The sequence below is a fragment of the Hemiscyllium ocellatum genome, chromosome 18 (assembly GCF_020745735.1).
Source record: "Hemiscyllium ocellatum isolate sHemOce1 chromosome 18, sHemOce1.pat.X.cur, whole genome shotgun sequence".
Lineage (NCBI taxonomy): Eukaryota > Metazoa > Chordata > Chondrichthyes > Orectolobiformes > Hemiscylliidae > Hemiscyllium > Hemiscyllium ocellatum.
The window spans coordinates 77,299,523-77,327,150 of NC_083418.1; the positions used below are offsets into that span (position 1 = coordinate 77,299,523).

At 42.5% G+C, this 27,628-nt stretch overlaps 1 protein-coding gene across 7 annotated transcripts in view; it reads right to left on the bottom strand.

The window, feature by feature from the left end:
* The window catches only part of nav2a (neuron navigator 2a), a 590,475-nt gene that overhangs the window by 61,168 nt on the left and 501,679 nt on the right, over positions 1-27,628 (bottom strand). For 4 of the 7 annotated variants that reach the window (XM_060839107.1, XM_060839105.1, XM_060839102.1 and 1 more), the window contains 2 exons: positions 25,475-25,498; positions 22,941-23,030 (listed from right to left, as the gene is read on the bottom strand). In XM_060839107.1, the coding sequence (XP_060695090.1) occupies positions 22,941-23,030; positions 25,475-25,498 (114 nt within the window). The remainder of the gene's footprint in view (positions 1-22,940; positions 23,031-25,474; positions 25,499-27,628) is intronic. The other 3 variants (XM_060839109.1, XM_060839106.1, XM_060839104.1) reach the window with 1 other exon arrangement.

The following is a 27,628-nucleotide window of genomic DNA, read 5'->3' on the forward strand; positions in this document are numbered from 1 at the left end:
ATATCTTGGTGAATTCCGTGTCACTGGTCATCACAAGGTCCAAAATCTCCAAGTGCAACCTTAATGCATTTCTTTACAATCAACTGACATAAAACACACCAACACAGAAGCAAAAGACTAAACTAGCAAGTTTTTTTTGTACTGCACAGGAGATGTATTCTTTAATGGTGCTGAGGTAGTATATCTCAGAGGTGTCACAGGGGTTAACTCTTGTATCATTGCTATGTGAAAGAACTATGGTCATCCAATTTCCAACACACACTGCTACATAACATGTGAAGAATAAAAATATTGTTTATAAAGTTAACTAGTAAAAATGTCATAATCTCAGCTATATCCGTGTTTACTGAAGTGAATGGTATCAGTGCTGAGAGTGGAAAAGGCAAGTGATCATTAAATAACCTTCAGTTGCTTTAAATTATTCACTAGATAAAATGCTATTCTGCATTATATCATATCAAACCACACAGCCAATGTGGCTAATTGTTTAAACTCTCCCCGTTGCTTTAGTTCATTATTTGCAGTAAAGTTCAGCTATAGAATCATATAGAGATGTACAGCACGGAAACAGACCCTTCAGTCCAACTTGTCCATGCCTACCCGTTTGGCCTTCTAAAAGCTTGACCATCTGTAGGATCTTTTAAGTTCCTTCAAAAACATAAGTAATTCTACATCACAGCATGTGATCCCTGAGCTCTACTGGGCAATCTGAGTTTGATGGCATTGAAAGGCTTATGACCCTGTGTAGAGGGATGCTATTTTTAGGCAGCTGCCAAGACATGAGTGTGGTGCTGGGAAAGCTCAGCAGGTCAGGCAGCATCCGAGGAGCAGGAGAATCGAACGTTTCAGGCATAAGCCCTTCATCAGGAATCCTGCTCCTCGGATGCTACCTGACAAGCTGTGCTCTTCCAGCACCACACTCTCGACTCTGATCTCCAACGTCTGCAATCGTCACTGTCTCCTAGCTACCAAGTAATGTCTGTTTATCAGATTAATGAGAGACTCAATTAATTTCAAGTGTTATTACAGAGTTTGAGAGATCTGTCTTTAAACAGATAGTGAGTGATTAGGTTGGACACAGGGAGGTGAAGGGGTTGAAGGAGTGAGGTAAAGGGGTGTTAAATGTATAAAGAGGTGCAGGGGTAAAGGTGGCATGAGAGTAAAAGGTGTGGGGTTAAAGGTGTAGGGTGGTAAATGGGGTAAGAAGATGAAGGGACTGGGGGCAGGAAAGTGAAGGAATCCAGGAGATAGAGGTTAAGGGAGTAAAGGAAATGAGAAATGTAAGCATGGGAATGAGGTAATAAATGAGGGGAAGAGTACAAGGAAGGATGGGGAATGAGCGATATATGCAGGGTGAAGGAGTTGGGGTAGTGAGTATAGGATTAAGAGGGTGAAGTTAAGGGGAACGTAGGTATATTCAGCCCTTTGAACATTCTGTGCCATTTAATGAGATCATGAATATTTTTTCGACGTAACCTTTCCATACTACCTGTCTTAAAACAGCTCAATGACTGACCTCTACGGTGGAGAATTCTGAAGATTCACCACTCTCTGGGTGAAGAAATTCCTCCTCATCTCAGTCTTAAATGGCCTATGCCTTTTTATTTGCTGATTCAAGAACCATTTGTCAGGGGAGACATCCCATCTATATCCACTCTGTCATGGGGTAAGAATTTTGGAAGTTTCAATGAGACCACCTCTCATTCATTGATCTCTAAGGGAATGCAAACCCATCTTCCTCAATCTCTGTTCACAAAGCAATCCCACCATCGTGTGTATTAATCTGGTGGGAATCCATTGAACCTTTTCTATGGCAAGTATATCATTCCTCAGAAAAGGAGATCCAAACTGTACACACCACCCCAGGTGCAGTCTCACCAATGCTCTATACAATTGCAACAAGACATCTTTATTCCTGTACTCAAATCCTCGTGAAATGAATGCCATCATTTTTTTTTAACCTTCTTAATAGATTGCAGAACCTACATGTCAGCTTTTAGTGACTCATGGACAAGGACACCTTATTCCTTTGGAAAACAACACTTCTAAATCTGAGAAACCACGCCATGTTGCTGTGGTTATAGGTGGGCCTATTTACAAATCTGTCCTTGCATCAAACAGCCTCTATCTCCACTGACCTAATGCCCTTAATTAGACAAATATCCCATTGGTTGACACCACTGAGTCACAGTGAGGAAATTCTCAACTCCTGCTTCCTGCCTCCACGGTGAAAGTCTGACCCAGGGTTCTTAGCTATGTTCATCTTTTTCTTTGGTCTATCTCATTTTCCTTGCTAATTTCAGTTTGATTGCTCAATTAGAAAAAGCTGTGAGGGGCTCTTATGATTCTGTGGTAGAGCTCCTAACTGTGGGCTAGAAGGTCCAGTATCAAATCGAGGTCATCCCCAGCTGGATCTCATTGAATATGAGTTCACTGATAGGGGCTGTTAATCTGATCCATACAGAGAGTCCTGGCAGACAGATAAAAAGGGTGAGTGAAAGACATACTGGCATTCTGATACCTGACACTACAAGGTTTCCTGATGCCTGAAACGTTGACTCTTCTGCTTCTCGGATGCTGCCTGACCTGCTGTGCTTTTCCAGCACCACACTCTCAACTCTGACCTCCAGCATCTGCAGTCCTCACTTTCTCTGCAATAGACAGTCAAGGACTGTTCATGTGTAAATAAAGGATGACTTGGTGATGGGTATAGGCTTCTGTGGAATTAATTCAACTTTCAAGACCCTTTTTGTATCATCTCGAACTCTTGGGACACAGTCTTACACCTCCCACCTTCCCAAGAACAACGTGGGATAAGCGATAATGACTAGATTTGCCAATGATTCTCACATTGCAAGAACGAATGAGAAAGTTCCTCTAGTGACATATGCAACCTCAGCTCTACTCGGTCCCAGTATTCTCACAAGCCAATAGACTGATGACCTATTTTTGGTTGGTGCTTGAAAGAAGCACTCAGGATTTCAGGAAACTGTCCTGCTCTTCATGTAGTTAACGAGCTCTGGTGCAACCATATCAGATATGTAAATATTGTCATTTTACCACACGGCAAAATCAGCCCAGTGAGATCCTCAATTCAGGGAGTGCGTCTTGACCCCATGACTGAGTACTGAGCACCATCAATAGATCAACACTGACCCTTAGTGTATTCTCACTCAGTTTGGAAAATAAATGGGTGCAGCAATTCATTTCCCTTCACTTTAGTTCATTTATCCTGAAAATAAAAATGACAGACCTCCCCCACCCATAGTAACACTTAAATTTAGTCCTAACCAGCTGAAAAGTTGTGGTTTCCTTGATTCTGTTTATGACATTATATTGATGTTTTCCTGTTATTAACTGTAATCGACATTTCAGGTGTAACCCTTTCTTCAGGACTGGGGGTAAGTGTGTGGGGGGGGAGGTGCAGATAAAGGGGATGGTGAGAGCAGAGTGGTGAAGTGGGGATAAGTGAAGGCAGGCAGAGGGTACGACCTGGTTGGTCAATGGGAAGAATGAATCCGGTTGGGGGCTGGGAGGGTTGGAAGGGAGGGGGAGGGACTGAGAAGGGAGTCAGGAGATGGGGAGGGAGGTTACTTGAAATTAGAGAACTCAATTTTGAGTCTGGGCTGCCCAGTACAATATTACTAACACTGAGTTCTCCAATTTCAAATAAGCTCTCTCCCCATCCCCTGACTGCCTTCCCAGCCCATCCCCCTCCCTTCCGCTGCTCCCTGCCACTAACTGGATTCATTCTTCCCACTGACCAACCAAATGCTATTACTGAGCATTTCCCTGCCAGTTGTGTCTTGCAGTAGGCTGTACTGTACAAGTGGCACAATCTCCTCCTTGGAATACGTCTCAATGCTGTCATACATCTAACATCAGCATTCCCCTCTTTCTTATCCCCATCCTTTCATCAATCTCTGCTGCAATCCATTGTGGTTATGTGGTAAAAATGTTATTCTTGACATTGTGCATTACACTTCAAAGAAAAATAAGATCACCCACAAATCAATAGAAATATCTCAGCAATAGACCGCAAAACAAAATAAGTCAGAACAATGGCTGTACAGTTGAGTACCATTTCTCGTTTAGTTTGCAGTACAATGCTTTAAAGCTCTGCTGATCCTTTATCACCAGTAGCATCTCGAGACATATATTACCTGAATCATGTACCATGTTGAAATGTTTTTTCCCATTTCTACCCCATGCGCTAAGTCAGTGTAGGCAAGTTCTGACTCAGATTTCTTAAACATCACTCCCAGAAAATTCAGGGAGTCTCTCGAATACTGCAACATTGTCCATTCTAAAGGGCAAACTCCTGGTGACAAAACATTCAAACAAGTTTCCACTGTTCTCTTTCAATGGGTCAACAAAGGCTTGTTGTTTCTTAAAGGGCTATTGATAAAGCTTTTTAATTCCTCCTGTAAGCATGCAATCTCCAAGTCCTAAACAAATCCCGAACATTTCACGTAAGAAAAGGCCAAAGGCTTACTGTTATTGAGAAATCAATTCACAATAAAAAAAATCATCCCACCTCATTCATATTTGCAAATGGATAAGACGATGGAAGGTTGGAACTTTTGATGTACTGATTGCCACTCTGTGTTCTACTGGTTAGCTCATTTTTGTTGCCCCTTTTCTGCACGGAAGGGTAATGGTTGAGGCTAGGCCAGGGTAGAATACTGACTTGCTTGTTGGGCGAGCTCACAATAGACATTCCAGTTCTGCTTTCTCGCTCAGTGCCAAAGTAAACAAACAGCTAACAATCTGAACCAAAACAAGAAAACTGTATTGCTAACTCCAAACTACTTGCAACTTTATCTCCAGGAGTTCAAAGTGCCATTCCTCGAATCAGATGAGCTTCTGTCTCAGGTAACGTGCCAGACTTAAAAAGACTGTCAAAGCAATGAATTCCCACTGTTGACTTCAGAATTAGATCAGAACAGTGCCCCTTACTCTTAACACAGAGCAGCTCTGCTCTCTTGTGAGGTTCACCTCTGCCGCTGAAGAATCAGGGGATTGTAAAAACGTCACCACGGTTTTGTTCTGTTGCTTCTCTGTATCACACATAAGCAGGTCTCAACCATCAAACCCCCACCCCCGCAAAAAAACATTGTCTTGAGTGAAACAGGCAGGGCCCTAGACAGCATCAAGTTCTGTCAGGCAGAACCCAGAGGTTCAAATGTACGTAAACAGCTTCTACATGCGGGCGATAGGAAGCACTCTCTAATCTCCCTGATGACATAAACAGGCTCACAGATGCTGGCAAAGTCATCAATTAACCAAGGCAATTAGACCACATCAATCACTATGCTGACAATTTAACATGAGAACTTTAAGATGATTTCCCAGTTAAACAAGTAAACATAGCTATCTTAACAAGTCATGCTCAACACAAAAACAAAGGAAGCAGATTCGCAAAACAATGTCCCTATTACAGTCTGCACAATAACACTGACCTCTGTTAAAGCAAACATGATACATATACCCATGTTTCAGAGATCCAGAATGTTGACACATATGTGAACACTTGTTGGTGCAAACTGTGCTAGGTGCCATATTAGTGCAGGCAAAAGTGAGCTCTGCAGATGCTGGAGATTAGAGTCAAGAGAGTGGTGCTGGAAAAGCACAGCAGGTCAGGCAGCATCCAAGGAGCAGGAGAGTCAACATTTCAGGCAAAAGGCCTTAATCAGGAATGTTAGTGCAGACATTCATGCGCACACAAGGAATGGGCAGAACATGGCATCAACATCTATCACTCACACACACACACACACACACACACACACACACACACACACACACACACACACACACACACACACACACACACACTTCATTATTGGTTAATTGTTCCCAGCTGTTATAGATCCATCACTTTCTGCAATTGTTTCAAGTGGGTGCAGGCGTTTTCACAGACATCAAAGCTTTTGCACAAACCGGACCCTCTCGGACAGAGACGCACGCCTTCAAAAACAGCAACTTGGAAAATAGGAAGAGCCCAGGCAGAACAGGAGAAGCAGCCAGTAGAGAGAAGAGAAGAGGGATGGGCTCACAGCCAAAGGCTATATATACCCAGAGGTTTCAGAGAGCAATCCCATGGAGTTGGTCATGGTTGAAGGTTTGCTATCTGAGGAACCTTGGAGAATTTCTGCAGTGATTCTTGCAGATGGTATATACTGCTGAGACTTAGCCTTGATGGCAGAGGGATAGAATGTTGAAGTTGGTTGATGGAGCGCCAATCATGTGGGCTTTGTCCCGGACTACTGAACAACAAATTAATTCCCTGAGCAATGGTTTGGGTGCTGACTGCATTTCAATCAATATGTGCATATTTAGGGGTGAATGAGATCAGCTGCACAATTCCTCAGCCTAAATTAGCCCCTGAGGTTTTAAAGGGAGCTGGAAGAAACACAAGCATTGCCTCATATCTTTTTCCCTTCCCCATAAATTAACTAGAGCTCGTCATTTCAACTACTAAAAGTATGAGGCCAAACTCACCTGTTTTTGCATTTCTTTGGCTTTGTGTCATGACTGTTGAGACAACCAAATGACTAGGCTATGGGCCTGATGCTGAAATGTAGGATTAATGTAAATGTAGCATGATTTGGAGATGCCGGTGTTGGACTGGGGTGTACAAAGTTAAAAATCGCACAACACCAGATTATAGTGACTTGGAAGCACTAGCTTTCAGAGCACTGCTCCTTCACCTGACAACCATCTGATGAAGGAGCAGCGCTCCAAAAACTAGTGCTTCCAAATAAACCTGTTAGACTATAATATGGTGCTGTGTGATTTTTAACAAATGTAGTATAGCTTTGGTGGTACATACTTGAGGGGCCGAAGGGCCTCTTCTATACTGTATGATTCTATGACTGTCCTCTGAGGAGAAAAAAAGAATGATTTCAGCACAAAATGGAAAGGTTCTATCAGCAAGGCATTAACACTTACAATAATGTCAGGAAAATCCGATTGAGTCTTAAGGGGCTTGAGACAGGGTAAATGCTGAGAAGATGTTTCCCCTCATGAGAGAGTCTGGGACTAGAGGGCATAGTCTCGAAATATAGGGCAACAATGTAAGGACTGAGATGAGGAAGAATTTCTTCTCTCAATGGACTGTGAGTCTGGAACTCCTTGCTACAGGAGCTGTGGGAAGCAGAGTCCCTAAAATATTTAAGATTGAGATAGAGTAATTCATGATCAGTCAGGGAATCAAGGATTACAGGGAGAGGACAGGAAAGCGGACGTGATGAAAGTTGGATCAGCCATAATACTTTTAAATAGTGGGACAGTTTCAAGGGACCAGATGGCCTACTCTTGTTCCTATTTCTTCTGGAGTTCTAAATTGACTAGTGAGTGTTCACTCTCCAACCCCAAGGCTGAAACAGGCTCTTGCTTTCTCGTCAAAACAACTCGCTAATTTTTTTCACTTTCCCCCAAATGAGATGCACTTTCTCAACCAGTGAGCAGAAAATAATTTGGAGAGCATTTCAAGAGCTTCTCATAGCCAATATTGCCAATTAAATTTCAACACACAGTAGGTTTTAGATAATCAACTTCTAAATATGAAGCAAAGTCTTGGCTTCATTGAGCACAGGTGGTAAGAGCTCATTGCCAAAAGGAGGTAAAGAACAGCAGTGCTGAGAGAGCTTGACACCTAAGCTTGAAAGACTGTGTTTGTACAGCTGTTATTCAGATAATGCACCAATCATTTAAATCCTGCTCTTCTTCTTAACTTCTGACTGATGCTGCATTCCTTTTATTTCCTGGCAAACTACAGAGGCAAAACCTTCAATTAAAACAGTTTTAACAACACGAGCAGGACATTTTTCAGTTGTCACTTCTTTCTCGCAAGACAGTGCATTAGTTTGCAACAGTCATATAATTCAATTAACCTTGCTGACATCTCTTTGGGAAAAACTTGGTCGAATGATTGGGACATTACATGAAATGGATTTTAATTAATTCTGAAGATTGTCTTTTGTAATTTGCCAAGCTGATTGCTGTGGCAAAGTTAAACTGGAAATGAAATAACCGATTTGCTTTACTGAACCAAATCAGTCAAGGTTTTTGGAGACTGGAAGCAACAAATATTTGCTGTACGTGTCCAGAGCACAGATTTTGTTAAGTATCAAGTTATGACTTGAGTGTGTTTACAGTTGGCTGTCAAATGTCCAATTGCAAAATCTCAGACATGGAAATCTATCACATGGCAATTAACACGACACTACCATTTAAGAATAGGTTATCAGGTTATGAGGCAATTATTAAGCAACAATGATTTTGGGAGCTTAAATATCAACTTGGGCAACTGGCCAGGGAGGTTACTGTGTGAGACCAATTAGCTATACACTTTTTGGGTCTTAAATTGTAAATGAATAATTTAAAAAGTGAAAAACAAGGTATAAAAATCAACAGATGCTGCCCAACCTGCCAAGATCTTCTCCCCAAGCATTTTATATTTAATTTCAATTCAAGCATCTGCAATATTTTGCTTTTTAATTCATCAACGAGCATTGCTCAGAAAATAAATGGCACGAAGTCCTTCCTGAATTTCACACTCATTTCCAAACCCACGATTACATAATAAAAAATGATCAGTCAAACTACTAGATGTTTTTGGAGCCTATTTCTCTGGCATGTAGTAACACGTTCAATTCTGATTCAGATGTTGAACCTTTTACACTGTTTTGTTGCAAAGGGGGTCATTCTTTATCACCCATCTTGGTGTCTCCAGTAATTTCTAAACATGAGATACAAAACACACTGCACTTATCTGTTCTGCAAACATTTTTCACCAGAATGCCAAATAGATCATTCTCTGAATGAACACAATAGCAACAAGCCCCCAGGAAAGAAAACACCATTCAACAGTATCACCAGCTTGGAATTTGAGCCATTTTATACAATTAAGCGTGCAATTTGCCATTTAAAATGACATCAGAAGAAGAATCGTGCAGCGGTTCAGACAAAACAGATCAGTTTTCCAGTAATTTCCTCCTTTTAACTTTCTACTTTTGAAAACGTTGAGATCCATTAGGGTGCGCTCCCAAAGCCATTTCCCCACTGGTCTGAATTGTAAACTTTATCAACTATTCAACTGAGGCAGCTAACATAAAAACAGCCACGCCTGATCTCACCTAACAAAAAACACAAAGAGATTAAAGCTATGCGACCCAGACAAAAGTTGAGGAACTTCCACTCTCCTTATTACGACATCATCAAAACTAGTACTGGCTAACCGAACTTAAATCAGGTATTGGACCAAAGGCTGAGCACTTCAGAGGCAAATAAATGTGCATTTACTCACCACGTTACAAAAGCATAAAATAGATTTTTAAAATCTTCCATGGCCGTAAGTTAATAAGCTCTTGCTTGTTCCTGAGCCTTAACTGGAATTGTATATACTGTATCTGTGACACCTTTGGGAATATAAGCATGCCAGCACAATCTTGATGATCCATTCAGTGAGAAACATGCAGGTTAAAATTTCAAACCGTGAAATGCTTTCACAAGGGAAAATATGCATAAAAACAATTGCATGCAAAGTGTAGTTGACTGCTAATTATCAAAAACTGCATGATCCAAATTGATAAGTTACTTTAGCTGAAAGAAGACATTGCACAGGTTTTGAATACAAAGCATTTACAATTATTTTATCTGCAAATTTCTCTCTACTCTTGTGATTTTCTCACAATAGAGCCAGAGTCATAGCGATTCACAACACAGAAACAGACCCTTCGGTCCAACTGTTCCATGCTGACCAGATATCCCAAACTAATCCAGTCCCATGTGCCAGTACCTGGCCCATATCCCTCCAAATCCTTCCTATTCGTATATCCATCCAAATGCCTCTTAAATGTTGCAATTGTACCAGCTTCCACCACTTCCTCTGGCAGCTCAATCCATACACGTACCACCCTCTGAGTGAAAATGTTGCCCCTTAGGTGTCTTTTATATCTTTCCCCTCTCACCCTACAACTATGCCCTCGAGTTCCGGACTCCCCCATCCCAGGGAAAACACTTTGTCTATTTATCCTATCCATGCCCCTCATGATTTTATAAACCTCTATAAGGTCACCCCTCAGCCTCCAACGCTCCAGGGAGAACAGCCCCAGTCTGTTCAGCCTCTCCCTATAGCTCAAATCCTCCAACCCTGGCAACATCCTTGTAAATCTTTTTCTGAACCCATTCAAGTTTCACAACATCTTTCCGATAGGAAGGAGACCAGAACTGCACGCAATATTCCAACAGTGGCCTAACCAATGTCCTGTAAAGCCGCAACATGATCTCCCAACTCCTGTATTCAATACTCTGACCAATAAAGGAAAGCATACCAAATGCCTTCTTCACTATCCTATCTACCTGTGACTCCATTTTCAAGGAGATACGAACCTGCACTCCAAGGTCTCTTTGTTCAGCAACACTCTCTAGGACCTTACCATTAAGTGCATAAGTCCTGCTAAGATTTGTTCTCCCAAAATGCAGAACCTCACATTTATCTAAATTAAACTCCATCTGCCACTTCTCAGCCCATTGGCCCATCTGATCAAGATCCTGTTGTAATCTGAGGCAACGTTCTTTGTGTCCACTACACCTGAAAATGTGTTGCTGGTTAAAGCACAACAGGTTAGGCAGTATCCAAGGAACAGGAAATTCGACGTTTCGGGCCACAGCCCTATCACCCTCACCTTGACCTCCTTCTACCTATCACCTCCAGCCTATCACCCTCACCTTGACCTCTTTCGACCTATCACCCTCACCTTGACCTCCTTCCACCTATCACCTCCGGCCTATCACCCTCACCTTGACCTCCTTCCACCTATCACATCTCCATCGCCCCTCCCCCAAGTCCCTCATCCCTACCTTTTATCTTAGCCTGCCTGGCACCCTCTCCTCATTCCTGATGAAGGGCTCTGGCCCGAAACGTTGAATTTCCTGTTCCTTGGATGCTGCCTGACCTGCTGTGCTTTAACCAGCAACACATTTTCAGCTCTGTGATCTCCAGCATCTGCAGAACTCACCTTTTACTCTTACTGTCCACTACACCTCCAATTTTGGTGTCATCAGCAAACTTATTAACTATACCACTTTTGCTCACATACAAATCATTTATATAAATGATGAAAATGCTTAACTTTTATATCACACAATATTTGACATTGACTGCCATTATCTAACATAGGAGATGTCTCAGTCTTTGGCCGGGAGGTTCCTGGGTTTCAGAAAGTACCTTGCAATGACACTGACACCATCCTTCTTTACGAATGAGTAAACTGTATCCCTCCTTATTGTCCTTCTGCTTTGAATATCAATCTTTCATTTTTGTTTCCAGCTTGCTCGGCACATTTCCACACTTTCCCCTGAAAGCACAGATATTTCTCTACTTCCACTCCATATTGTTTCCAGATCAGTGTCTTCAGAAAATCACAACACAATTGGCAAACGAACAATTGTACTTATCCTGCACTTGTTCATTAGTACTTGCCAGGAAGTTGGTCCCTTTGTCTTCTCCCGATTACAAAGCCAGTAACTTAATGATCACACGAACAACAATAGTCATAGACAACAGACATTCACTGATTGGACAGCCAGGAAAGGACATGAGCTCAGTTTTGTCAGGAAGGCTTCGCCAAACCACAAACCAATGGGGCCTTCATGTGAACACAGGACCCACAGAGCTGGAGTCACCAATGTGGAGTCTCCAATCAGAGGCCAGGAGTTCGTGTGCTCTGCCATGTCACTGGGGAGAGGCAATGGCTGCTGCAGGGAACCCCCTGGATAGACAACGAATATTGGCCTGGTCAGTGACACCCACGTCCCGAGAGAATGAGTTAAACCAAAAGGACATCCACTGGAATCCTGGGATCATGCAATGGGCAAGGGAACATAGAAATAATGAGAGCTTGGTGGTGGTGGTGGTGGAAGAGGAAGTCGACCAGCACAAGCACTAAAGGGTAGTTTGTGGGGAACTGGCAGCAAGACAAAGAGGGTGGCTCTCAGCCCTTGCCAATGTCCAATCCCTCAATAAGACATTGAATGTCTCTCATTGAGATAACTGGCCCATGCAATGGGGATACATGGTTTTAGCTGTCACGAATGCCACAAGGTAACGGACCCACCTGCAATTGGGCAAACCCCAAAAGGAATGGGATGAAACTCTTAAAAGTGGTCCTTAGTTGGCCATTTATAGGTCTCAGTTGCTGATGGGGCAGTAAAGCAGGATTCAGGTCACCAACCCTCCGCATGACATAACCTGCCCTACCTCCAAAGTGACTATTAGAAAGACCACAAATTCGACCCAATGACTTCTGTTTTATTTATTCACCGGGGGGGGGGTGTCATTGGCTGGGCCACCATTTATTGCCCTTTCCTAGTTACCTCAGAGAAGGTGGTGGTGTGCTGCTTTCTGAAAGTGCTGCAAATGCTGTTCTTACACCCACAATGTTGCGAGAGAGGAAGTTCGAGGATTTTGACCCAGTGACATTGGAGGAACAGAAACTATTTCCAAGACAGAATGGTGAGTGGACCAGAGGGGAATGGTGTTGGTGTTCCCATGTCTCTGCTGCCCTTATCCTCAGTGGTTTGGAAGTTGCTAGGTGATTTTAACACTCAGTAAAAATAAATGACCACTGCAACAGCACTTCAGCCAAAAACAAAACTGGCAAAAAAGTGCAACATCCCCTCCACACATGAAGCTGACAGGTAAGTCAGCAAGGTCAGACACTTGAGGCCTGATACAAAGAAAAGCATTTCAAATATTAAAAGTTACAGAGATGTACAGCATGGAAACAGACCCTTCGGTCCATGCCGACCAGATCCTAACCTAATCTAGTCCCATTTGCCGGCATATGACCTATATCCCTCAAGGTTTGTGCAAAGATTTGTAGCTTGGGTGCTCATTGTTGTGGTTCTGTTCGCCGAGCTGGAAGTTTTTGTTGCAAACGTTTCGTCCCCTGGCTAGGCGACATCATCAGTGCTTTGGAGCCTCCTGCGAAGCGCTTCTTTGATGTTTCTTCCGGTATTTATAGTAGTCTGTCATCATAGGGAAAGCCAGGGAATTCCTAGAGGCATGGCATTCATCCACAAACTCCAACAACAAACACATCAACCTGGACCCAATATACCAACCACTACAGAAGACAGCTAAAACTGACAACCGGAAGCGGCAAGGACAGACCACTATAAATACCGGAAGAAACATCAAAGAAGCGCTTTGCAGGAGTCTCCAAAGCACTGATGATGTCGCCTAGCCAGGGGACGAAACGTTTGCAACAAAAACTTCCGGCTCGGCGAACAGAACCACAACGACCTATATCCCTCTCATCCCTTCCTATTCATATACCCATCCAGATGCATTTTAAGTGCTGTAATTGTACCAGCTAATTCCATACACACTCCACCATTTGCATAAAAAAGTAACCCCTTAGCTCTCTTTTAAATCTTTCCCCTCTCACCCTAAACCTATGCCCACTCATTCTGGACTCCCTCACCCCAGGGAAAAGACTTTATATACTTATCCTATCCATGCCCCTCATGTTTTTCTATAAGGTCACTCCTCAGTCTCCGACACTCCAGGGAAAACAGCCACAGCCTGTTCAGCCTCTCCTAATAACTCAAATCCTCTAACCCTGGCAACATCGTTTCTACTTTGACAACATCCTTCCTGCAGCAGGGAGAGCTGAACTGCACACAATATTCCAATGGTGACCGAACCAATGTCCTGTACAGCTGCAACATGACCTCCTATGATCAATGCTCTGACCAATAAAGGACAGCATACCCAATGCATTCTTCACTATCTTATCTACCTGCAACTCTACTTTCAAGGAACTATGAACCTGCACTCAACAGTCTCTTTACTCAGCAACACTCCCCTTAAGTGTATAAGTACTGATCTGATTCGCTTTTCCAAAATGCAGCACCTCACAGTTATCTATATTAAATTCTATCTACCACTCCTCAGCCCATTGGCCCATCTGATCAAGATCCTGTTGTACTCTGATGTAACCTTCTTCGCTGTCCACTACACCTCCGTAGAACACAGAACATTATAACATTATTCGGCTCTCCATGTTGCGCTGACCTGTGGAACCAATCTGAAGCCAATCTAATCAACACTATTCCATTCTCATCCATATGCCTATTCAATGATCACTCAAGTGCTCTTAAATTTGGAGAGTCTACTACTGGTACAGGCAGTGGTTCCACATCCCTCCTACTCTCTGAGTAAAGAAATTTCCTTTAACACAGTGGTTAGCACTGCTGCCTCACAGCACCAGAGACCCAAGTTCAATTCCCGCCTCAGGCGACTGACTGTGTGAAGTTTGCATATTCTCCTCCGGTGCTCTGGTTTCCTCCCAGTGCAAAAATGTGCAGGTTAGGTGAATTAGCCATGCTAAGTTGCCCGTAGTGTTAGGTGAAGGGGTAAATGTAGGGGAATGGGTCTGGGTGGGTTGCGCTTCGGCGGGTCGGTGTGGACTTGCTGGGCCGAAGGGCCTGTTTCCACACTGTAAGTAATCTAATCTAATCTGTCCTATACCCATCACCCCTCAATTTAAAGCTATGTCCCCTCGTGCTAGCCATCACCATCGGAGGAAAAGGGCTCTCACTGCCCACCCTTTCCAACTCTCTGATTATCTTATATGTCTCTATTAAGTCACCTCTCAACCTTCTTCTATCTAATGAAAACAGCCTCAAGTCCCTCTGCCTTTCCTCATAAGACCTTCCCTCCAGACCAGACAACATTCCAGTAAATTGCCTCTGAACCCTTTCCAATGCTTCCACAGCCTTCTTATAATGCGGTGACCAGAACTGTACACAATACTCCAAGTGCATTCGCACCAGAGTTTTGTACAGCTGCAGCATGATCTCATGGTTCCGAAACTTGATCCCTCTATCAAGAAAAGCTAACACACGGTATGTCTTCTTAACAACCATATCAATCTGGGTGGCAACTTTCAAGGGTCTATGCATCTGGATACTGAGATCTCTCTGCTCATCTACACTACCAAGAATCTTACCATTAGCCCAGTACTCTGCATTCCTGTTATTCCTTCCAAAGTGAATTACCTCACACTTTTCTGCATTAAACTTTATTTGCCACCTCTCAGCCCAGCTCTGCAGGGCTCTCTGTAACCTATAACATACTTTGTCACTATCCACAACTCTTCTGATCTTAGTGTCATCCGCAAATTTACTCACCCATCTTTCTATGCCCTCATCCAGGTCATTTATAAAAATAGATCCAAAACAGGTCCGTGTGGTACACCACTAGTAACTGAACTCCAGGATGAACGTTTCCTATCAATCACCACCCTATGTCTTCTTTCAGCTAGCCAATTTCTGATCTGAACTGCTAAATCACACTGTATTTTGTGCATGGAGAGCCTTATCAAATGCCTTAGTGAAATCCATATACATCACATCAACTGCTTTACCCTCATCCACCTCTTTGGATACCTTCTTGAGGAACCCAATAAGGTTTGTGAGGCACAACCTATCCTTCACAAAACCATGTTGACTATCCCTAACCAACTTATTACTTTCTAGATGAATATAAATCCTATCTCTTATAACCCTTTCCAACACTTTACTCACAACACGTAAGGCTCACTAGTCTATAATTACCAGGGTTGTCTCTAATCCCCTTTTTGAACAAGGGAACAACATTTGGCATCCTCCAGTCTTCTGGCACTATTCCTGCAGGCAATGACAACATAAAGATCAAAGCCAAAGGTTCAGCAATCTCCTCCCTGGCTTCCGAGAGTATCCTAGGATAAATCCCATCCAGGAGAAAGTGAGGACTGCAGATGCTGGAGGTCAGAGCTGAAAAATGTGCTGCTGGAAAAGCACAGCAGGTCAGGCAGCATCAGAGGAGCAGGAGAATCGACATTTCGGGCATAAGCCCTTCTTCAGGAATCAAATCCTATTCAGCCCAGGGGAATTATCTATTTTTACATTTTCAAGAATTGCTAACACTTCCTCCTTATGCCCTTCAATCTCATCCAGTCTAGTAGCCTGTATCTCAGTAACTTTGGTGTCATCTGCAAACTTACCAACCATACCTCCTAAGTTCATATCCAAATCATTTATACAGATGATGAAAAGCAGTGGACACAGCACCGATCCTTGTGGCACTCCATTTGTCACAGGCCTCTAGTCTGAAAAACAACCCTCCACCACCACCCTCAGTCTTCTACCTTTGAGCCAGTTCTGTATCCAAATGGCTAGTTCCCTGTATTCCATGAGATCTAACCTTGCTAACCAATCTCCCATGAGAAACCTTATCAAACATCTTACTTGAGTCCATATAGATCATGTCTACCATTCTGCCCTCATCAATCCTCTTTGTTCCTTCTTCAAAAACCTCAATCAAGTTTGTGAGACATGATTTCCCACACACAAGGCCATGTTGACTATCCCTAATCAGTCCTTGCCTTTCCAAAACATGTAAATCGTGTCTCTGAGGATTCCTCCAACAATTTGCCCACCGCCAATGTCAGGCTCACTGGTCTATAATGCCTTGGCTTTTCCGTAACAGCTTCCTTAAATAGCGGCATCACGGTGAACCAACCTCCAGTCTGAACATACCTACTTACCTCCTCATTTTAGACTCAATAATTCATATAATGTTTCATGATCAAAATGTGTAATAAATATCATCATTTTTGACGAGCAAAGTGATTCCAGTTCCAAAGCTACATGCATTTTAACATAGAGCAGTTCAGTAACTTTGGTATAATCAACTTCCACTTTCTATTCACCATCACAGAATTCAGCTCCATGAAACAAGTGTTGCACAAGTTACTCTGAAAATGTGACCTAGCTGCATCTTATTTTTAGCTTTGACCTCTGCGATTGGGAGCCACTGGGAAGTTGCTGGGGTAAAGGGATCACATTGACAAACTGGAATGTTTAGAAAGTCACAATTTGCACATTAGATCAACACTGCTGTGCAATTAATGCCCCATGATGTACTTGTAACGATAGTTGGGCTCCTGCACATGCAGTGGACTGAATGGCCACATTGTGTGCCATAACTGTCCTGAGATTCCATAACTTTGTTCATGGAGCAAGGAAAGAACCATTGCGCAATCAGCCATACAGGTAACACAATCTTCCTGACAGCACTGAAGTCCCTTGAAACAGCAGGCCAGCAAGCAAAAATCCTTAGAAAATCTCATGGCACAGCAGTTGCTCCTCCAAGGTAGGCTGGGATGTGAGTGGGACCACTTATCTGCCTGGCAACACAGGGGAGCTAATTATCAGTGTCCACATTGGCACAATCAGTGACAGCACAGGAATGTGAAACTTCTTCACCCAGAGAGTGGTGGCTGTGTGGAATGCTCTGCCCCAGAGGGCAGTGGAGGCCCAGTCTCTGGATTCGTTTAAGAAAGAGTTGGGTAGAGCTCTCAAGGATAATGGAATCAAGGGTCATGGAGATAAAGCAGGAACAGGATACTGATTGAGGATGATCAGCCATGATCATAATGAATGGTGGTGCAGGCTCGAAGGGCAGAATGGCCTACTCCTGCACCTAGTGTCTGCTGAGAGTGAAGCCCAGCAGGTGCCTCGAGACGGGTTCTGGTATTGGGTGTGGGTGTGGAGTGAGAGTGAAGTGGGTGGGGTGAAATGGGTGGCTGATTTGGGGTGCTGGTGAGGTGTCCTTCAATACCCAATACACATCCCTATCTGAGGACCGCAAGACCACCACATAGAATGGTTCCTACTCTGTGATTGCATGGACTCATGTAGTCAGGTCAATTTCAGAGAAAACCCTAGCTAGAGACACTGTTGTGTTACGCACCTACATAGGGAGCACTTACCCCTTGTGGTGGAAACTCTCAGTCAGGAGCATTCCTACTGGCCTTCCCACATGCTGTCCTTCAAGAGTCAGCCTGTGAATGACCCTACTCCACCAGCCCACCATTGCTGGGAACATCACACAGATAGCTGGACCTCAGAGAGGACTGGATTTAGGGTGTAGAAAATAAGTCCTGGAAATGGTCCTGCTCTGCAGTTAAAAAATACTAAAGAAAATCACACATTGGGTACAGCGCAGAAGGAGAACATTTGTACCAATGTGCTCTCATTGACTCTTCAAACAAGCATCATCACCCAGTGCCGATCTCCAACGTTCTCCCCTCTATATCCTGGATGCTACCTCTGCAGTGGTCGTAATGAGGTCAGCCAGGTGGACCTCATAGTATTTGAGTTCCCGATTGGGGCTTATTAATCTGGTCCAATCAGGAAGCCATGGCTGACAGATATAAACAGGAGTGTCCCCTTTTCACTGTTTGATCACACAGCATTGCCCTCTTTGATGTGAAGGGCACTGCTTGTCACAGGCCACTCGGGTGTTTTCCTACTTTTCCTGGTGGTAAAAAAAACAGTAGAGTCTGTCACTGGCCACTTGGGTGTTTCTTTTCTTCCTGGTGGTGGAACATGAATAAAGATTCATGCACTTTGTGTCTCTCACTGTGTGTCACACCTACACACCATGGGTGCTGGGGAAAAATAAGCACTACCGCACTTAGGCGGTAGTGTGGGGGGGGGGGGGGGGGTTAAAGAAAAAAATTAAAAAAAGAAGTGTAGCATTGCCCTTTTTAAAAAAAAGAAAAAAAAATTAATAAAAAAAATTAAAACCAGGTGAGCATTGTCCTTTGATGTGAAGGGCACTGCTTGTCACTGGACCACTCAGGTGTTTTCCTATTTTTCCTGGTGGTGGAAATTAAATAAAGATTTGTGCACTTTGTGTCTCTCACTGTGTCTCACACCTGCACACACACACTATGGGTGCTGGGGAAAAAAAAAGGAAAAGAAAAAAAAATAAACAGGAGTGTCCCCCTTCACTGTTTGATCACACAGCATTGCCCTCTTTGATGTGAAGGGCATTGCTTGTCACTGGCCACTCGGGTGTTTTCCTATTTTTTTCTGGTGGTGGAAATTAAATAAAGATTTGTGCACTTTATGTCTCTCACTGCGTCTCACACCTGCACACACACACTATGGGTGCTGGGGAAAAAATAAGCACTACTGCAGTCAGGCGGCAGTGTGGGGTTATATCTATATATAAAAAAAAATTAAATAAACAGGAGTGGGTCCAACTCTATATAAAAAAAAGAAAAACAAAAAGAAGAAGAAAAAAAAACAGGAGTGTCAGAAGTTCTGTTCACTCTGACAGCTGTCTCTGAGGGACCTGGACCAATGTCAAGAACTCTCCACGTGTTAATAAAGGGTGAATGGGTGACAGGATGCTGTCCTCTGGAGAGTTATTTTAATTTCTATCCAAATAATCATCAAAGCCCTTTTGAATGCCTCATTGAACCTGCCTCCACCATATTTCCAGACAATGCATTCCACACCCTAACTACTCACAAAAGTGTGAAAACAATTTTTTCTAATATCATTCTTGTTTCTTTTGCCTATCACTCTACCCTCTCATTTTACAAATGGGACCAGTTTCCCCTCATCTATGCTACCTGGCCCACTCATGATCTTGAAGACCTCAAGCAAACCTCCTTTCAGCCTTCTTCACTCCAAGGAGAGTAGTCCTGGCGTCTTCAATCTATTGCTGAGGTTTCTCACTTCTGGACCATTCTTGTAAAAACATAACAACATTAAAATTCCACCCTCAAAGAGCACCCCCTGCCAACCACTATTTTGAAGATGGACACATCGGACGGAGTTCTAAGCAGCACTATTGGAACCAGTCAGGGAAAGAGAAAGAGCGAGCCAGCTGAATGCCCCTCTTTTGTTGTGCAGGGATACAAAACATACGGGGAACTCAAAAATTATACACACGTCATCAATTTACTCTATTTACCCAAGGAAATCATACAATTCTGATGGTCAAGTAAATTGAACTCTCTGCCTTAGTCAGCAGTAGGGACAGAGTCATTGAACATTTTGAAGGTGGAGGAGGATAGATTCTCATTTGGCAGGAGAATAAAGGGGAGGAGAATCCAGAATTCCGAACTCAAACTGATCAACAGATCTGTATTCAATGAGATTACGGCTGATCTGACAATCCGAAGCTCTACTTTCTTGCCTTTTCTCTATTACCCTTCATTCCCTTACTGATTAAAAATCTCTCTCTCCATCAGCCTCGAATACACTTAATGACCCGGCTTTAACAGCCCTGTGCAGTGAAGAATGCCACAGATTTACTCCCCCTCTGAGAGAAGAAATTCCTCCTCCTCTCTGTTTTATTCTGAAGTTATGTCCCATGGTCCTAGACTTTCTCACAAGGGGAAACAACCTCTCTCTATCTATCTTGTCCAGCCCGCTAAAAATCTTCTATATTTGAATAAGACCTCCTCTCACTCATCTAAACTCAAACTCTCCTTGTAAGAAAATCCCTCCAAACCTATGACTGATATCTGACATCCATATTTGAACCATTTTTAAAATCTTTCATAATTTGCCTCATCTCCCAATGTGACAAATATTTGAATAACCAGATTTGTGATGTGAAGTTGCAGACAGACTGCAGCATGAGTTAAAGTTGCAGTGAAAACATGAGAGTGTGTAGCAATGACTTTGCTTTTGAAGAGAGGTCACACACAACATGATTTAATATGTTGGTATTTGTTTCTGTTATGTTGTGGTGTGTCAGATATAAACAAATGCATCACCTTGTGTTTGAAAAATAACAACTCAGCACACTCTCTCCTGGACTCATTTTTTTTCAGGACTTCAGACTTACTCCAATAGAGTTTAAAAACCATAAATCAACGTTAACTAATTATCGGTTGGTGATTTATTTAATCTTCACAACTACCATTTGCAACCTTGTCAGTGTCGTACAATATGGGCTTTGGCCCTTAACCTTGTAGCATCAAATAAATAAGCACATTCTTGATTTATCACTACCATCAATGGAAGACACAAAACAGAGGCCAAATACTCGCCATAAAGGAGGAAGGAAAAGCCAAGAGGTCATGTCATGCTTGTTAGCTCAGTGGCACTTCCTAGCAGTCCATTAGTCAAACACAGATGCTACTTGGAATACGTCATGTGTGGGTTGATCCCATAAGTGTTGCAATTTATTTGTAAGAGATTTAATTGAGAGAGAAGAATAGCATTGTTATTTGAAAATATTAGGTTGCATTTCCTATGAAATCCGTAAAATTATTCATTGACAAAGATCTTACAATAAACTGGAAAGTAGTTTCAAAACAGACTAAGTGTGGATAAGTGTCATACATTCAAAATAACTCCTACTCCTTTTTTAAGAGACACTGTGTGCTGAGTAACAATCCTTACTATATTCTGTAATATCTTTATTACCAACTGATTTTATTTCATCAAAATTAATAGCTGGATTAATGTATTACTCAACCAATAATTAACAATGTCATTACAAAAATAACCTGAATGTGAAAGAGCAATCAAACATTGCCCTGAGAGAAACATTACTTCACACACTGTTAACACTTGAAGCATTTGTGTCCTAGAACATTAAGCTGCCATTCCTGACTATCCCTGAGCCAAATTTCTGTATATGATATCCCAGTCCCATGTTCCTAACCATGCCCAGAATTTATCTGCCTTCCATGTTAGGCCTCTTGAATTGAAATAAATGCAGTTTAATTTATCAGTCCTACCTTGTTCTCTGTTTTGTCCCTGCCTGCCCTGACTGTTTGACTCACTTCTTTCCTCAACTGTACCAGATTGATCTCTTTCCTCACTATCTCACTGGTTCCACCTCCCACCCACCTTATTAGGTTAAATCCTCCCAAGCAGCTCTAGCAAATCTTTCTGCCAGTATATTAGTCCCCTTCCAATTCAGGTGCAATCCATCCTTCTTGCACAGGTCACTTCCACCCCAGAAGACATTCCAATAATCCAAAAATGTGAATCTTTCTCCCATACACCAGCTCCTCAGCCATGCATTCATCATCTGCTCTATCCTCCTATTCATACTCTCACGAGCTTGTAGCACCAGGAGTAATCCAGATATTAATAACCTCGGTGCTCGATTATAGCCCAGTGACACCATCATTTACACTTGAGCACGACAGTAGAAACATACAAATTCGGAATAGGCCACTCAGCCTTTCCAGCCTGCTCCACCATTCGATAAATTCATGACTGATTGGATCACTACACTCCAATGGGCAACATCTTAATTTTGAAACAGTAACCCCTGGATCTAGATTCTCCTCCATGTGGAAACATTCATTCCTCATCTAACCTGCCAAGTCCTCCTGAAGATATTCAAGTTGAATCAATTGGTCACGTTTCAATTAATCAATATTCTTCTAAATTCCAGCGGATGCAACGCTAGTCTGTTTTGACTTTTACTCACAAGACAACTACCCATTCGAGGTATTAAATTTATGAAGAGAAAATCATTGCAGATGCTGGAATCTGTACTAAAAACAAAAAAAAAATGCTCGAAAGCAAAGCAGGTCAGGCAGTATCCATGGAGAGAGAGCAAGCTAACGTTTTGAGTCTAGATTAAATTTATTAAACATCAGTGCAATCTTTTACATTTTTCCTTACATCAGGACACTAACACTGTTCACAGCATTCTAGTTGTGGTTGCGTCATTCCCCTGTAATACTGAAGATAACCTCCCTACTTATGTATCCAATTCTGCTCATAACGAAATACAGAATTCTATTATCCTTCCAAATTATCTGTTGTACCTGCATACCAACCTGCTGCAATTCATGCATGAGTACACTGAGACCCCTCTGTATCTGCAATATCTTGCCATTTATATATATTTTTTTATTCTTCCTGCCAATGTGGAAAATTTCACACATTCCCACTGTGTACGCCGTTTGCCAGCTTAGATCTTTCTGCCTGCTGGAGAGAAGTGCAATAGCAAAAGCAGGTTTTCAACAAAATAGCTAAAGCAGTTCTTCTCAGCAGCCGATTGCTGCTTTCAGCCTCCACACCCTACTCCCCCAGGTGTTACTTACATTAGCAGTAAGCTGCGTCGTAAGTGCTGCCACTTTCTCCTGGGAAACATCGAGCTCCCGCCGAAGTTTGCGGATCTGCAGGCCAGAACACTACAAAGTTAAACGTCATAATCTCTATTTGATTCTGTTCGGAAAAGTCAAGCCACTTTCAAGATTATTACCTAGCACTTTTCTGACACAGTCTGACACCTCGCAGACAGGTTATGTACATCATCCAGTGGTTTACATGTCAGGAGACATCTAATTTACACGTATGTACTCCATACAGTCTTTATATTGCTGAATTAAATAAGAAACTAATTTTCTTTTAATAAGACTTATGAACTCTGCTTCAACAAAAGCAGGGAACTATACCTTCTATTATCTTACTTATAAAAAGTTATTTTTTGTAATCTCATCCTTAATTTGCCTTTGACAGTAATCAGCTGTGGGGACTTTATCTGTCTCGATTGTATCATAATTAGATTCTCTACAGTGTGGAAACAGGCCCTTCAGCCCAACAAGTCCTCACCGCCCCTCCAAAGAGAAACCCACCCAAACCCATTCCCCTACCCAATATTTACCCTGGACTAATGCACCTAACACTGTGGGCAATTTAGCATGGCCAATTCACCTGACCTGCACATCTTTGGACTGTGGGAGGAAACCGGAGCACCCGGAGGAAACCCACGCAGACACGGGGAGAATGTGTAAACTCCACACAGTCAGACAGGAATCTAACCCGGGACTCTGGGTGCTGTGAGGCAGCTGTGCTAACCACTGAGCCACCGTGCCGCCCAAGGACTTGAAGAGTCTTATCAAGTCATCCTTTATGCATGCCATCAGAAATGTTCTAGTTTGGCCAGTGTGCAGAATCATCATTCTTGCTTGCATCTGAGGAAACTGGCAGTAAACCTTTCTCATTACTTTCGTACTTCTCTGAAAGTGAGCTGTCAAAACAATACACTGCTCTTACTACGCCCTGAATTTGCATGAGGAATGAGACAATGGTATCTCTTAATTTCTGCATCAGTTTAATTTAACATAAGTAATAGATTTGTTTGCCTTTTTAAGACCAAATTGACAACCTATCACCTTTAAAAGTTTATGTGTGTACACGGTGGGCGGCACGGTGGCACAGTGGCACAGTGGTTAGCACTGTTGCCTCACAGCGCCAGAGACCCGGGTTCAATTCCCGCGTCAGGCGACTGACTGTGGAATTTGCACGTTCTCCCCGTGTCTGCGAGGGTTTCCTCCGGGTGCTCCGGTTTCCTCCCACAGTCCAAAGACGTGCAGGTCAGGTGAATTGGCCATGCTAAATTGCCCGTAGTATTAGGTAGAGGGTAAATGTAGGGGTATGGGTGGGTTGCGGGTCGGTGTGGGCTTGTTGGGCTGAAGGGCCTGTTTCCACACTGTAAGTAATCTAATCTAATCTAACATCATGATCCATTTATAATCCTACTGTGTTAGGATGAATTTCCTTTAGGTGACTTACTTTTAAACACAGTTTCATATTGCTTGACACAATGCTGCATTCATAGCTCTCTGACCTGTCTTTTCCTTATGCTTTGTGAAAATCTTTGGGTTAATTTGCTGTACTGTCCCCTTCTTGCCCTCTTCCCAATCACAATCCCATTCTAGTTTGGTGTTGCTTTCGCTTGACAGAAAATCCTCATACTATTTCCTCAACTCTCAACGTCAGACAGTTTGTAATGAAAAAGAATTTCCCCAGTGCATCCTGTGGGACATCATACCTAACACCAATCAGAGAAATTTTCTCACCCCACATCCCACCATCCACACCTATTTGTTCTCCATTTCTTCATTAACAAAACAATGTTGAAAATCCAGATTAATACTAACTATATTTCTTCTCGTGCTCTTCCATTATACAATAATAGAGAAGCTTTGCAGCTGAGGTTGTGGATTAGGTTGTAAGTTTGCTCGCTAAGCTGGCAGATTTGTTCTCAGACGTTTCGTCACCGTGCCGGGTAACATCATCAATGAGCTTCATCGGAGGTTCAGCGAGTAAACTTACAACCTCTTTACAATGAATTTGACAAGTATCATATGGACAATCACTTGGTAGAACATTTTTAAGCATATTGTATTCCTCTCATCTGGACATTTTGCAAGAATACTAACTAAAAGGCAAAACCAAAATCCATCTACATGAGACAACAGTGCTGACTTGTATGGTAATGGACTCTGATTGGTAGGGCGGTTGCCATGAGGAGTAATATTAATATTGATCAACATTTAACCGTCAAGCTTCGTTTAAACTTTAAACCAGATAGGACTTTTTTGGCTTCATGGCAACAGCAGTAGCAACATAAAATAGCTAACTTCACCTCAATCAGTATTCATGTGAAATATTCTGATGAGTGACAAAAGGTTTCAACAAAACATATCCATTTTCAGTAAAACTCAAATATCCTATTACAATTGTATGCATTAGCTCATCCTTCTGCTATTGCTTTGTAATTCCATTCTGTACCATAGGCCTTAACTAGCAATTTCAATTATTTGATTATATGATTTTAAAGTACACTTACCTCTGACTGTGATTTTTCTTCAGGCTGCAACAAGGAAAAAATGTAATATTTTTAAAAAAGCTGTGTAGATAAAAAAAGGTTACAAAGCAAAACTAAGTGTAGCATTATTACACAATATTTATATATAAGAAAGGTATCTATCTGCACTGATAACTGCATCATGTTAAGGTGAAGGGGCAGGAGGTTTATACAGAAGTTAAGGAAAATATTTTTCACCCAGAGTGTGCTGGGAGTATGCCTGGGAGGGTAATAGAGTCCGAAAACCTTTGCAAAAATTATATGAATGAGCACTGCATTTTCATAACATTCAAGTCTATGGACCAAGAGTTAGAAAGTGAGATTTGTGTAGATGGTTGACACAGACTTGATGGGCTGTAGTGTTTCTTCTGTACCGAATGACTCAATGACTAGGATTAACTGCTTTCACAATTTTAACAATGACCGAAATGGATTTTATAATTTAATGTCCCCTTAGGCTTCATCGTTGAGAAATGGAAACAATTTTGGAGACACTGGCAGGATTTCAGCATCTCCCCCAGGTTTTCAATCCTCCTGCATGAATTCGGAACTGTGAATGTAAACGCTTATTTAACTGTGGGGGGCTGTCACAAAGTTCAGCCCAGTCTGTCCACACTCTATACCCACTTTCACACAGACTGTCAGACAGGGGTCACCAGATAGTGCTCAGGAGGAGGAATTCTGCCCAATGTTTCTTTACCCTTGGACATGGTCCTCTAATTCTAACTTCAAGACATTAAAAAAGAACATTGTGTTGGACACAATGTTAGTAATAAAACTATGAGTTGCACTCTCTTTTACAGAAAACGTACAAATCTACTAATAGCATAATACATCCTTTACAAATTCATAAACATTAGTATGACATTAAGGTTACAAACATCTACTGTACTTGGCATAATGGTGCAAAGCAACTTTACATGTAACCCTTATCAATGATTCCATTAAATTTCTTAGCATGGTTGATACCTGGACTTTAGACTGGAGGAGAGATTATGCAAATTAGGTCTGCCTTCTCTAGAAATTAAAAGGTAAAATGGTGATATGATTAAAGTTTTAAAGATATTAATAGGAAAAGACAAATGGGTGGCAGGGTCGCACAGTGGTTAGCACTGCTGCCTCACAGCAATAGAGACCTGGATTCAATTCCCGCCTCAGGCGACTGTCTGTGTGGAGTTTGCACATTCTCCCCGTCTCTGCGTGGGCTTCTTCCGGGTGCTCCAGTTTCCTCCCACAGTCCAAAGATGTGCAGGTTAGGTGAATTGGCCATGCTAAATTGCCCGTAGTGTTAGGTGAAGGGGTAAATGTAGGGGAATGGATCTGGGTGGGTTGCACTTCGGCGGGTCGGTGTGGACTTGTTGGGCCGAAGGGCCTGTTTCCACACTGTAGGTAATCTAAACTAATCTATTTCCACTGGTTGGGGATTCTAGAACGAGGGGCACAGACTGAGAATTAGGATCAGACCATTCGAGAGAGGAGTTAGGAAGGGTGGGAGAGGTTTAGGACTCTCTTCCACAAATGCCAGCAGCTGCTGGGTCAGTTGTTAATTTTAAATCTGAGAAAAAGAAATGTTTGTTCAGCAAAAGTATTAAGGGAAATAGGCCAAAGGCAGGTATATGGAGTTAGACCACTGATCAGCTGTAATCTCGCTGAATGGTGGGACACTCTGAAGGGGCTGAATGGACTACTCGTGTTCTGAAGTTCCAAAATAATGTGTAATTTCAAATGGAACCTAGAGGTCAAACAGTATATTCACTCCAGTTCAACTGGCAGGAACGCAGTGGTGTGGTTAAGTGCTTCTGCTGAATGATGAAGCAAGAGGCAGGTGTTGAAATGATTGATCACCTTCAGGCGGTCAGTTTCCATACCAGGCACACTGCTTCGCTGTTCAGGTTCCCTTGAAATTCCCAGCATTTCGATACATCCATGGCTGATGAATCTGCTCAGATGACCACCACCCCCCCACCACCCCCTGCCCCACAATTTATCTCCTGCCCTCTACACGATATGACACATCATTTTTATTGACGTGGCATACACTCATTCCTTCCACAAGGTTTAGTGACAAACAAAAACCTGTTTATGCTGCTGCTGTTAATTTAGAGTGGTTTGCCTTTTGGAATTGAAAATGCACCA